Genomic DNA, 14508 nt, shown 5'->3' with positions numbered 1-14508 from the left:
AAGACAGGACGTAAAACAAAAAAATATGCTGACTGCAAATATAAACCCTACTTCTTGTACATTTGTGGAATACTGGCATGGCGGCATTATAATTGAAATAAAACAATGTTTTTTTTTATTATTTATGGCAATTAACTACATGGACTTAGAGCCGGCCCGGCGCAGGCCTTGCAGGCCAGACATGAGTATTAGATCGATCACCTTTAAATTTGTACCAATAAAATATCACGACATGAAGTAGATAAACAGTCTATACATCAAATATTTATTGTCATGCCCAGTACCACAAACTTGACAATTAAGAAAAATGAACACTTGTATGGACGACAGATGGAATCTTATTGGAAAAACAGCTCTGGTGACCGGTGGATCTCGTGGCATAGGGTATGTATGTACATTAATATATATTTATATGATTATTAATATTACTGAAAATAATACTAATAAAAAAACTTATTATTAGGCATGCCATAGTGGAAGAATTAGCAAGATTTGGAGCCACAGTTCACACGTGTTGTCGAAAGAAAAATGAGTTGGAGCAGTGTTTGGAAGAGTGGAAAAAGAAGGGTTACGATGTAAGTGGGTCAGTGTGTGATGTGTTGTTCAGAGACCAAAGAGAAAAACTAATGGAAACTGTGTCTTCTCATTTTCAAGGAAAGCTCCACATTCTTGTAAGTATTAGTTACTTTTACCCATTATCCATATTAATTATTTGGGAAATTGAAATTTTACAACCTTTCAACGACGAATTTTAATTTTACTAAAAACACAAATAACAAACACATGAAAGAACAATATTGTGAATATAATAAAAATATATATAAATGAAATTATTTAAGAAATTTACTAGGTTGGACTCGTAAACAAGTTTAGTTCTTGACAGATTTGGCTCAAGATCTAAGGGGGTGAGACGATGGTCTGAGTTGCTGAATTCAAAATACTCTTGTACAGTAAATGAAATTTTTAATTTTAGCTGTTTTTTATTTTTTTTATTAATTTTAACGGAATATTTTTATATTTAATGGTAGATTGTAAACAAGACTTAATTTAAATAAATTAATTAAATAAAAAAATAAATTAAAATATAATATTTTTGAGATATTTTACTATGATAATTATTTAAAAATAATAAAACCATATATATTTTATTATTTAAATAAAATTTAATTAAACTTAAACTTAATATTATATTAAACATGTAATATAATCTTTTGTTATCACTGTTATATTAAAAAACTATAACAAACATAAACTTAAACGAAAATAAATAAATTAAAGTATGATATTTTTAAGACATCTTATCATAATTTAAATAATTAAATCATATTTATTTAAAAATAATAAAGACATATATAATTTTTTTATCTTATAAATTTGTGTGATAACTTATTTTTTATCAAGTGATTGAAGCTATTTTTCTTTATAAATTCACTAAAGGACATTGCGATATACATTAGAAACTAAAAATAGTTTATGCATGTATATTACTGTATACACTATAACTTTTTCTATTTTTATTTTATTTCTGTTATTAATTTCTTTTTAAATATTATTGTATTTTATATATGTTAAGTAACCATGTAAATATATATATCTATGTCAATATTGTGTTTAGATGTTATATGGAGATTATTAATATAAATATTTATATATACTATATAACTATAATTCATTCCATATATATATATTTTAAAAGAGTGAATCAATTTTTTATACAAATAATTATACAATCATACAAATTTAGTAAAAATAATTAACAAATTTTATAAAAAGAAACTAAACAACGTATGTTGTATTGTATGTTATTTGTATCTATTATATAGTGTATATATATGTTGCGACTTTGGTAAAAATTAGATTTAGGAGTCCATAAATAAAAAAAATTTACTAAATTGGGAGCCCGATGCTTAAGCTAATAAAGCTCTTGGTGTGGACTTGGCCCACCTTATATGTTTATACTATGGGGAAAAGTTGAGAACTACTCATTTTTAGGAGTAGTTAATTAAAATTAGACACTAAATATATTTAGTTGAACTTTACCCATTATTATCATGAGATTTCCCAAATTACCCTTATTTGAGCACATAATTCTAAGTGTTGTTATAATGTGTATTATATGTGTCATATTATAGTTAAATTGGAAATACATACTAATTGTAGTGTGTTTAAGGAGAAAAAAAAACATGTAATTGAAGGGGTATAATGAGTACATTAATTGAAAATTTAGGTACTAAAATAGTGAGTAAAAATTAAAGTGGATCATTTAAAATGGGTACAGGATCTAATTTCCACTATACTATACTATGGCCACCTTATATGTTATATAATATTATGTACTTTTCATCTTAATAATAATTATATTCTTAAAATTTATTAATTTTAATTTAAAATTTTCATAATTTAAATAAAAATTATTTATATTCAAACATATATATTCTTCATATAAGCAAAAAGCCTTAAAGAAAAATAGATAATAACAGTAATCTACACTCACATCAAGCATTTTTTTTTTTAATTTATGTTAATGTACAGTCTATTGAGTAATGTCTATTATATTCTCTTACCAGAAATAGTACACTAAGATCATGTTTAAAAATAAAATTGGAGAGGATTAGATTGAATTAAATAATTTTTATCATTGGTTATGTAATTAGAGAGTATATTAATAAAAATTCCAACAGCTTGACTAATCTGCCTAGTTTGAAATAATCTTATTCTTATTAGAAACTGATAATTTTATTACATCCAATCAATCATGTTCATATATTTTATAAGTAATAAGGTACAATTTTAAAAATTTAACTCCAACTTAAATTATTACAATTTTTTTTTTGACAATATGATCTTATATTTTCATTAATCTAATTCAATACTATCACATTCTTACCACCAAACAAAAAACAATAAATAACTTGATCAACACTCTACTATTTAAAAAGTATATTAATTTTTATTAATATAATTACATTGCAAATGAAGTATTCTTAATAATCATTTAAATAATAATTGTTATTAAAAAAATTCTAAATAATAATGTATTAACAACATCACAATAAAAAATAAAATTAATTAGCAAAGATATTATGCATAAAATGATATTTAATTAATATTTAGAAATGCTTTTAGTATAACAACCATACGAATTATACATGGTTTAGCAAATTAGTCTCTGAACTATAAAATGTAGTAATCAATTCCCTAAACTCATTCAACAATAGCAATTAATAAGTCCCTTATATGTGATTTTTGGCTAATTTTTTATGAACAAGATTGTATGGCATTACCAGAATGGAAAAATGGAGATTGTGCATTAATTCATCATAATGTTTATAACGCGTCATAGTTTAATTTGAATATTTTTGTTTTCATTGTTTGTATTTTAGAGAGAAAAAAGAGAAGGATTATGATATTAATTAATTGGGGTAATATATTTTATATTTTGTCATTCTATATATTGTTATTTTGGTAATGCCATGCAATATTTTCCATAAAAAAATTATTCAAAAAGTTACATATGAGGGACTTAATTGTTATTGTTTAATGAGTTTATGAACTTAATTGCTACATTTTATAATTCAAGGACTAATTTACTAAATCATGTATAATTTAGGGTAAAGATATGGTAAAAACCCTATTTATGATATAATTTTAATTAATAAGTGTGTTCTTAAAAGAATTATAAATAAATATAATTTTTGAATAGAAAGAAAGGGTTTATGTTATTTTGGCTCCCTCAATTTTATTTGTATACTAGTGAAGACCTTTGGTTTCAAATAATTACACACAAGATTCTTTTTTTTTTTATTGTAAAAAGCAAAAAATAAGACTCCAATTTAGATTTTGATCCACATATTTTTATGACCTAAATACCCATAATTTAATTTGAATTAATGAATTATTAATCATTTTCAAATATTTAACAAAATTAAATTAAATATATTAACAACTAATTAATTTTAAACATTTTTAGTAAAAATATTTTTAATTAATTAGTTTTTACTATATATTTAATTTACTTTTATTAAAAATTCATTAATTTTTAATAATTCATGAATTAAAATGAAACCAGAGGTATTTAGAATATATTTAAAATTATGTTGACAAAAATCTAGACAAGGATTCTAATTTTTTCTTTTTTTTTTATTTGGGTAGGTAACCATTTGGTACCTTGCGTTTTTGCAAAATATCATTTTGGTACCCTCTGTTTTCAATAATGCTCATATGGTACCCTGTATTTTAAAATCGTACATATTTGGTACCCTAAACTCAAATTTAATTAATAAAATTTTACCAATTTAATCAAACTGCTGTCAATTATGTAAGTTCCAAATTTAAATTTAATTACTTAATTACATATAACTGATGACAGTTTGATCATATTGACAAAATTTATCTATCAAATCTGAGTCTAGGGTATCAAATATGTATAATTTTAAAATACAGAGTACCATATAAGCATTATTGAAAACAGAGGGTACTAAAATAATACTTTACAAAAATATAGGGTACCAAATAAGTAAATTCCCTTTTTATTTTTATAAAATGATGGGTCTTGTTTATATTAATTGTTTAGATTCCATACCATGATTAACCTAGAAATAAACGAAGGCCTCTAAACAAATTTTTGCCGAAGGTCCCAAATAATGCCGAGATGAGACCCAACTCGTCCATGAACATTAATGTTGAGCCCTTTGAGAACCAGCCCTATGTAATTGATTTTGGGGGCAGGAGCTATGGATCTTATTAAATTCTCGATCTAGGCTCTAACTTCACAGCTAGACCGGCCCACATACCTCTTAAAACACAATATTTTAAGAGGGAATTATATCTTTTATGAGTTTTTTTTTAACAAGTTTATAAAAATATGACTTTTTTTCAAAAAAGAACTTATTTTATGGCTTTTTAAAAAAAAAATTCAATTTTATGGATTTAGTTTCTATATTTTTGTATAAAAATTGATTTATGTCATAGTTTTACTCTTCATTAAATTTATTTACATTATGAGATTATTTTAGTCATTTAAGTATTTTTAATTTAATTATTTTTATATTAGTTTCATTATACAATATTGGCTTAGTATTTTAAAAAATGGAACTTAATCTATTTTATTGTTTTTATATTGTTTAATGTTTATTTTTATAATTTAATGTTACAATTTAAACTCATAAATACATTTTCACTTTACTATTTTTAATTTTTATCTCTTCAACTTCTCTTCTCGTTGACGTCTTATTTTTCATCCCTCTTTGTCAAATTTTTTTTGGAGAAAACTTCTTATTAAGTGGCATCCACTTCAACTCAAAATATATATTTTTTATTTATTATCATTTTTTTATTGTACTTATTTTTTTTTTTTACTATACATAAAAATATAAAATCAATTTTTTTGTTCTAACTTTTTTTAAAGATTGTGACTATTTTTTTCCTTGTTTGGGTTAAGTAACTAATAACAATCATATTTTCATATATGATTTTTTTTTTTAAAATTTGGATGTTTCCATCAGGGAAATCAGGTACTCATTCACGTTTTCATATCATTTTTTTTTCTTTTTAAATTTAAATGTTTACATCGGGTAACTAGTTACCCATTCATGTTTTTTATATCTATTTGGATATTCCTATCAGGGTTATTGATTATCCATCTAAGTTTCTTTTCCAAATTTGGATGTTCCCACTAAGGTAACTGGTAAACCATTCACATTTTCATCAAATTTTTTTCTTTATATTTAATGTTCCCATCAGGGTAACTGGTTACCCATTCACGTTTTCATATCGATTTTTTTCGTTCCGAATTTGGATGTTGCCCCTAGGATAACTGGTTACCCATTCACATTTTTGTATAGTTTTTTTTCTTTCTAGATTTGAATATTACTGTTAGGGAAACTAGTTACACATTCACGTTTTCATAATTTTATTAGTTTTCTTTCCAAATTTGGGTGTTCCTATAAGGGTTACAGTAAAAATAAAATGTTTAAAAAATTGATTTGATTTTTTTTTTACATATAGTGGAAAAAACTATAAAAAATTACAAAAATAAATAAAATATAGCAAAATAATTATGTAATATTAAAATATATGTGTGAAAAAAGAAAAAAAATGGAATGAGAAAAGAATAAGTACAAAAAATGAAGAAAAAAGAAGGGAAAAAAACTAAAAAAATATGAAAAAACAAAAACAAAACAAACAAATGATGAAGGAAAAAAAATAGATGAATTGAATAAAAATGAAAAGAAGAAGAAAAGAAAAATAATGGAAAATGGAAAGAAAAAAAAAAGATGAATGAAAAAATTGGTAGAAAAAAATGGAAAAAAATGAAAGAAAAAAAAGCTCATATGTGTGAAAAAAATGGAAGGAGAAAAAAATAAATACAAAAATGAAGAAAAAATAGTAGGAAAAATGAAAAAAAAAGAAAGATAACTGAAAAATATGAACAAAAAAAACAATACAAATGAAAGAAAAAAAATAAATAAATGAAGAAGAAGAAGAATGGAAAAATGGAAAGAAAAAAAAAGGATGAAGGAAAAAATTGGTAGAAAAAAAATGAAAAATGAAAAAAATGGAAGAAAAATAACTAAGGAAAAAAAGAAAGAAAAAAATTGAAAAAAATAAAATAAAATTACATTCAAAATAAAAGAAAACATAATTATGATAAAAAATGTAGCATACTTATATATTTTTACAAATTTATGAGAAGGAAAATCTCATAAATATGAACTTTCAAATAAAAAACCATAAAAAAAAAGTAGAAAAATTAAATATCCACATTTTTGTAAAACAACCTTAAAAATCTCATAAATATGAAAAAATCCCATATTTTAAACTATTTATCTTATTTTTGTGTTTTATTTAAAAAACTATCAAAATTATAATTAAATTGGTTTTTACACTTGGTTCTTCTTTGCTAATAAGGTGTTTCACTAATATAGTCAAGGCTTCATATTAAATTTGATTTATTACTATATTTTGAGATTGATAAGATTCAACTTTGCAAGTGAGTATTTCATCATATTAATTATCATAAGATTCAGGTAAATAATGCTGGGACAATAATATCAAAGAATCCCACAGAGTTTACTGCTGAAGATACTTCAATTCAAATGGGAACGAACTTTGAGTCTGCTTTCCATTTCTCACAACTGAGTTATCCTCTTTTCAAAGCTTCTGGAAATGGAAGCATTATCTTCATTTCTTCTATTGCTGGAGCTACAGCTTTTCCAGGTTGTACTCTCTATGCTGCAACAAAAGGTATATGTATATATATATATATATATATATATTTTTTTTTTTTTGATGTCTTCCAATTACTTCTTATTGTTTCTAATACAAATATATAGTTAGTACAATTCAAAACAAAATATAATATTGTACAATGAAAATTGAATTATTTGAGACATATTTTTCACTCTTTTGCTAATTTTTCCAAACAGATCTATATATACATATGGGGGAGATTTTAATAGTTATATTTTGTATAGTGACTATATATTTAAAAAAATATATATAATATATTATCTTTATTTTTAGAGGTTGAAATCAGCACTTTGTATACATCTTTCTTTTACTTACTATCAAACTGATTACAACCATATACATAATATTGAATAAGTAATAAAATCGAATGGCTAAAACTTACATTATCATTATTCATTATTAAAAATTTATCTATTAAGTATTTGGTCCTTATATTTTTATATATAATTTTTGTTTAATAACTGTGACTATTGTTTTGAGGTGCCAATTAATATATATTTTTTCCACTTTCAATTATTTGTGTGATAAAGCTAATAATGTGGATGCCATATAGTGATATTATATAAGGAAAAAGATCATAATGTAAAAAATTATTATGAATATTTACATTTAAATGCAACATGTGCATGTATATGTAATTATAAAAACATTTGATACTTATAAACAAGAAGATTAGAGTGCCATTTAATTATTAAATTTGTGGTTATCTTTCTCTTATTTTCTCTTCTTTTGTATAGCCACGTGTTCTGTGTTCCTTTCTTTTTGGGACTATAAAAGTCTCTGTAGCATACCTTTTCTATTCAAGGAATATTAACATCATTTTGAGTCCTTCATTGAATTCTTTTATGGTATTAGAGCATTGACAACTCTATGGCCTCTGAAATCAGCTCCACAGCCCAAACACCTGCCACCCAACCACCAACAACAACTGTACTAGTTGTCCCCCATGTCTACCCCTAACCCAGCTATCTCTACCATCCCCACAACCATCTCACTTTCCTCTTCCTTACCTGCCCTTCCATCTGTACCCCCACTACCTTCAGCAAATCAACCCATAACAGTTAAGCTTAATGAGCATAATTTTGTGGTTTGGCAAATGCAAATGCAAATGCAAATGCTCAATATCATTATTGCGAATGGTCTGGAAGATTTCATCAATGGAACTCATCCCTGTCCGGCTCTCAACACACCCGATCCGATAAACCCTCTTTCTCAAGAATATCAGATCTGGCAGAGGTATAATAGGCTGGTTATGAGTTGGATCTATGCCTCGATCAACGAATTGATGTTGGGGAAAATTGTTGGCTATAGAACTGCATATGAGATCTGGGATGCCCTTGAACGGATTTATGCTGCAACCTCATTCTCTCGTCTCTCTGAGATCCTGACTCAACTTCAGAATCTCAAAAAGGATGGTCTCTCTGCATTTGAGTATATACAGAAGTTCTGTGGCCTTTGCAACACTATGGCCTTCGCAAGTGACCCTATTTCCTACACTGATCAACTGATTTACTTCTTCAATGGTCTTGACAGAGAATGCAACGCATATGTCACCCCTATTCAGTCTAGAGCTGATAAACCATCCATGGAGGAGATATATAGCTTACTGCTTCACTATGATGCTCGCTTGCATCGTCAAAATACTGTGGACACAATCAGCCTTCAAGCCAACTTTGCAAACCTGTATCCTCACAAACCCAAACACCACCTAGAACCATACTACTGCTCCTGGCTCCCAGCCGAGATCCACCTATCGCCCTCCCCACCACTCTCCTCACTAGATCACACAACCCACTCCCTGGTTTGCTTCACCACCATCCACTTTTCCCTCTTCCCGCCCTTACAATCTCACTCGCCCACGTTGTCAGATTTGCTTGAAGGTGGGTCACACTGCTAATATCTACTATCATAGACACAATTTGCAGTATCACCCTGCCCCTTCTGCAACCAAACCATTCAATGCCTTTTTCTCTCAACATACCCCTGGTCCCTCTCATTCTCCTCCCACGGTTATGTACAAATCTTACTCTGACCCCTCTTGGTACATGGATTCAGGTGATTCACACCATTTTACACCAGACCTGAATGTTCTTGAAGGTGCCCAACCATTCAAAGGCCCTGAACAGATTACTGTTGGTACAGGTAACACTACTATGATTTCTCACATTGGTTCTGCACACTTGCCAGCCTATAACTCTATTCTCAAATTGTCCAAAGTTTACCATTCCCCTTTCCTATCCAAAAATCTTCTTAGTGTGTCTAAGCTTTGTGAAGATAATAATGCCTTTGTGGAATTTCACTCCAATTGTTTCTATGTCAAACATCAGGTCAGCAAGAAAGTTCTTCTAACATGTCTTCTTGATCATGGCATTTACAAAGTGTCTCCTTCGTCGTTGTCTACTAGTCTCCTCTTTCCAGCTCTTTCTTATTGACTCTTTGAACCCTAATCTGTGGCACTCACGTTTGGGACATCCAACTCAAGATATGACCACTACTGTTTTATCTCATTGTAATTTTCATGTTCCTAGAAACACTAAGTTGTCCTTTTGTAATTCTTGTCAACAAGCCAAGTCACACAGACTTTCATTTCCTCTTTCTGTATCCTGGGCTTCAAAGCCCTTTGAATTAATACACAGTGACTTATGGGGTGCTTCTCCTGTTTCTTTTATTGTTGGTGATCGTATTTTGTATTGTTTATTGATGATTTTTCCAGATTCACTTGGTTGTATTTACTATCCACTAAGATGAAGTTTTTTTGTCTTTCATACCTTTCAACAAATGGTTTCCACTCAATTTGCAGCCTCTATTAAGAGAGACCGTACTGACTGGGGAGGTGAATATCACTCTCTTTATTCCATCTTTGCTAAACAAGGCATCGTTCATGAACTTTCTTGTCCCTATACGCTACAACAAAATGGCGCGTGGAACGCAAAAATCGCTATGCCGTCAAAACGGGTCTTGCACTTCTTGCCCACGCCTCTATTCCTGTTAGCTACTAGCCTTATGCTTTTAGCAAAGCTACATACCTTATCAATAGGCTTCCAACGAAGGTCCTCCACTTTCAAAGTCCTTATTTTTTCCTTTACCAAAAACAACCTCAATATTCTCATTTTCGTACTTTCAGCTGTGCATGCTTTCCGTTTTTACGTCCCCAAAATGCCCACAAACTTGAATTTCGCTCTCAGTCTTGTTTACTTCTTGGTTACAGTAGTCATCACAAGGGGTATTTGTATCTTAAACTTGCCACTAGTCGTTTGTATGTTACCAGACATGTCGTCTTTAATGAAAAAGTGTTCCCTTTTACTTCTACTTCCCACTCTCCCCCATCAGTGTCTTCCCACTCCGTTGTCACTTCTCTTCCTTTCATACCTCCATCCTCCCATTCCCATCTAGCACCACCTACATCTACCCCCCTTCCTTGTCCATTATGAGTCGTTCCCCACCTCACTTATCTCCTTCGGTATCCTCCTCTCCTATTCATCTTTCTTCTTCCCCAAAAACTCTCACTTTATCCATCACGCCCCCACTAATACTCCTTCCCTTACACCCTCTCCCTTGTCCTCATCCTCCCTATCCCTCCCTTCACTAGCTGGCAGTGTGTCTACACCTTGTGTGCAATCTTGCATACCTCACAACATTCACCCTATGGTTACTTGCGCAAACTCGGGCATCTTTAAGCCTAAGCTGTTTTCTAGTGTTCGTACCAACATTCATATTGAGCCCTCTTGTTTTATAGAGGCCCATAAACATCAAGTCTGGCGAGATGCAATGTCCACTAAGATTTCCGCACTACACTTTCAGGACAAATGGCTGCTTGTGCTTAGACTGCCTGATGCCACTGTTGTGGGCTGCAAATGGGTTTACCGTGTTAAGCTTAATGTTGATGGCACGGTTGGCAGGTATAAAGCGCGGCTCGTCGCAAAAGGCTATCACCAAACACATGGCCTTGATTTTCATGAGACCTTCAGTCCCGTCATCAAGCCCACTATTATCCGTCTTGTGCTTAGCATCGCAGTTTCTCGCAATTGGGCCATTAATCAACTTGACATCCAAAACGCTTTTCTTCACAGTGATCTTGAGGAGACTGTGTATATATGCCAACTACATGGCTTTGTTGATTCCAATCACCCCACCCATGTATGCAGTTGTTGAAATCTTTATATGGTCTCTGCCAGTCCCCTTGGGCCTGGTTTACCAAACTTAGCACTACTCTTTGTCAGTGGGGCTTTATCTCTTCTAAGGCTGATACATCAATGTTCTTTTACCACTCGGGCTTTATCTTTATATGTTCTTTTACGTCGATGATATTATAATTATAGGGTCATGTTCCGACACAATTGCACTTGTTATTCAGTATCTTGGTACTCATTTTGCTGTAAAAGATCTTGGTCCCTTGCACTTTTTCCTTGGCCTTGAAGCTCATTGCACCACTGCTGAGTTGCATCTAAGTCAGACAAAGTATTTTCGTGATCTACTTTCTAAGACTGGAATGCTTGACTCTAAGCCTTTATCGACCCCAATTGCCTTAGGCCAAATCTCTCTTCATGATGGAACTCCTCTGCCCTCTGTTACTAAATATCGTAGCCTTGTTGGTGCATTACAATACTGCACTCTAACCTGACCAGAGTTGGCCTTTCTAGTTAACAAATTATGCCAGTTTATGCATTCTCCTACTGATGTGCATATGTAGGCTTCCAAAAGAGTCCTTCGGTACATACGTGGCACATGTGATCTTGGCTTACTCATTCAACATAATTCTGATCATGTCCTCCATGCATACACTGATGCGGACTGGGCCTCCTGCCCCGATGATCATTGCAGCATGAGTGCTTATTGTGTGTTCCTCGGCCATAACCTCATTTCTTGGTCCTCTTCCAAACATAAAGTGGTCTCCCACTCAAGTACTGAATCAGAGTATCGTTCCATGGGCAATGAAGTTGCTGAAGTTTCTTGGATACAAGCTCTTTTATCAGAATTGGGACTACCTTGATCTCATCCTCCGACTATTTATTGTGATAATATGAGCACTCTACACTTGGCCACAAATCCAATTCTTCAGGCCCACACTAAGCATTGTGGAATTGGATTTCCATTTCATTCGTGAACGGGTGCAAAGCAAGGCTCTTCTTCTCTCTCTCACCTCATCTGCTGATCAATTGGTTGACTGCCTCACCAAAGCATTAGTTACCCACATATTTCAGGAACTTAGAACCAAACTCACAATGCATCCACGCCCAATGAGTTTGTGGGTGCTGTTAAACAAGAAGATTAGAGTGTCATTTAACTGTTAAACTTGCAGTTATCTTTCTGTTATTTTCTCTTCTTTTGTATTGTAGCCACGTGTTCTGCGGTCCTTTCTTTTTGGGACTATAAAAGTCTCAGACCTTTTCTATTCAAAGAATATTAACATCATTTTGAGTCCTTCATTGAATTCTTTTAGATACACATAAATTAATAATTGGTCATGTTTGATAGTTAGGTGACAGTGATACTGAATTTGATACAAAGTTCGAATTGCTTTTCTTTTTATATATGATATAAACTTTTTATGTAATTGTTATATATTATAATTCCTTTATATTGTTTCAGTACTATCATTTTTTTAAAGTAGTTTTGTCATACAGGAGCAATGAACCAAATAACAAAAAATTTGGCCTGTGAATGGGCCAAGGACAACATTCGTGCAAACACAGTTGCTCCAGGATTTATTAGAACCAGCTTGTTGGAGAGTAATTCGGTATGGTGCAGTACTCACTTCACTTTTACCTTTTTTCTTTTAGTTTTAGTTTTTATATTTATTATATTATTTATCAAAATTATATATATCTCTCAATATATATAGTAAGCTCCACTAGGTTTTTATGTTGGGTCCAAATACTTGAATAATATGATATTTTTAGCATACTCATGTTTTCTCATAATGTTATCATATTATTGAAAAAGGGAAATGGGTATGTGGGTCAACTAATTGATCGAACTCCAATGGGACGTGTGGGAGAGCCTAAAGACATTTCTTCTGTGGTGGCTTTTCTTTGTCTACCTGCTGCTTCATATGTCACTGGCCAAGTTCTTTATGTTGATGGTGGATTTACTGTGACCAGCTTTCCGACACCATCTCCAACTAAATAAACACTAGCAAATGAGACACATATGTAATGCACGTGTGACATTCCCTTTGGATAACTTATCATTGTAAAAGAATTTTATTGTTTTTAAGTCTTGTTATTATTATTATTATGAATGAGATGTGTTGAATCACCACTTGATCACCTTCGGCAAAGAACCCCTTCCTACTTACCAAGAACCGAACCAGTTCAACTTGATTGAACTATCTCACATGCAACTCATAGAATGAACACAAAGATCAAATAACTCTAAGGCACATTAAAAAAAAAGAATAGCTTTATTGATCTGAATATCAAGCTTACACAACAAAGATAAAACTGGTACATTTTATAGTTACATTGCCTTATTTATACATATAGGCTATGAACCGAACATAACAGTCATGACTAACTGGACAAAAGAAATGACCACTAGGATAATCAACATGATACACGTGGATAAGTATTAGCAGGCATCTAGACTAACAAATCTCCACCTTGATTACTAATACAAAGCTAAAACATAAAAATATACGACAAACAAAACAGATTAATCACTGATGACAGATATCAGTGATTTTGAGCAATTCAAGACAGTGATCGAACTTGGCTGTAGCAAGTGATTTGGTGAGCATATCAGCTGCATTGTCTTCAGTAGAGACCTTGCAGAGCTTGACCTTTCGTTCACTGATTACATCTTTCATGAAGTGTAATCTAACATCTATGTGCTTGGTCCTTTCATGAAACACTTGGTTTCTGCTGAGGTGAAGGGCACTCTGCCTGTCACAGTATATGTTTACACGTCTTTGATCAATGCCTAGCTCCCTAGTGATTCCTTTAAGCCAGATACCTTCTTTTACAGCTTCTGTACAAGCTATGTATTCTGCCTCTGTGGTAGATAGGGCTACAATGGTTTGAAGATTGGCTTTCCAACTGATTGTACACCCATTTAGCATGAACACATAACTTGATTGTGATCTCCTTGTGTCTAGATCCCCATCATAGTCTGAATCTACATAGCCCAAAACACCTGTATTTCTTGTGTCTGAACTATGTACTAATCCAGTATTGATAGTTCCCTTTAAGTATCTTAGAATCCACTTGACAGCCTTCCAATGCTCTTGTCATGGTTTGCTCATAAATCTGCTCACCA

At 30.9% G+C, this 14508-nt stretch overlaps 1 protein-coding gene across 3 annotated transcripts; it reads left to right on the top strand.

The window, feature by feature from the left end:
* Positions 1-307: 307 nt before the first annotated feature.
* On the top strand, positions 308-13397 carry LOC133801353 (tropinone reductase homolog At5g06060-like). Of its 3 annotated transcripts, none has more exons than XM_062239538.1 (5): positions 308-384; positions 464-671; positions 7029-7245; positions 12876-12982; positions 13183-13397. In XM_062239538.1, the coding sequence occupies exons 1-5, from the start codon at positions 308-310 to the stop codon at positions 13378-13380; spliced, it is 807 nt and encodes a 268-aa protein (XP_062095522.1). In that variant the 3' UTR covers positions 13381-13397. The 3 variants fall into 3 exon arrangements, with proteins under 3 accessions (XP_062095522.1, XP_062095520.1, XP_062095521.1); XM_062239536.1 differs by having other exon boundaries at positions 12876-12988; positions 13195-13397; XM_062239537.1 differs by having other exon boundaries at positions 320-384; positions 12876-12972; positions 13152-13397.
* Positions 13398-14508: the final 1111 nt, after the last annotated feature.

This window comes from Humulus lupulus, chromosome 9 (assembly GCF_963169125.1).
Source record: "Humulus lupulus chromosome 9, drHumLupu1.1, whole genome shotgun sequence".
Taxonomy (NCBI): domain Eukaryota; kingdom Viridiplantae; phylum Streptophyta; class Magnoliopsida; order Rosales; family Cannabaceae; genus Humulus; species Humulus lupulus.
This window is presented reverse-complemented; position numbering and strand designations above follow the sequence as displayed.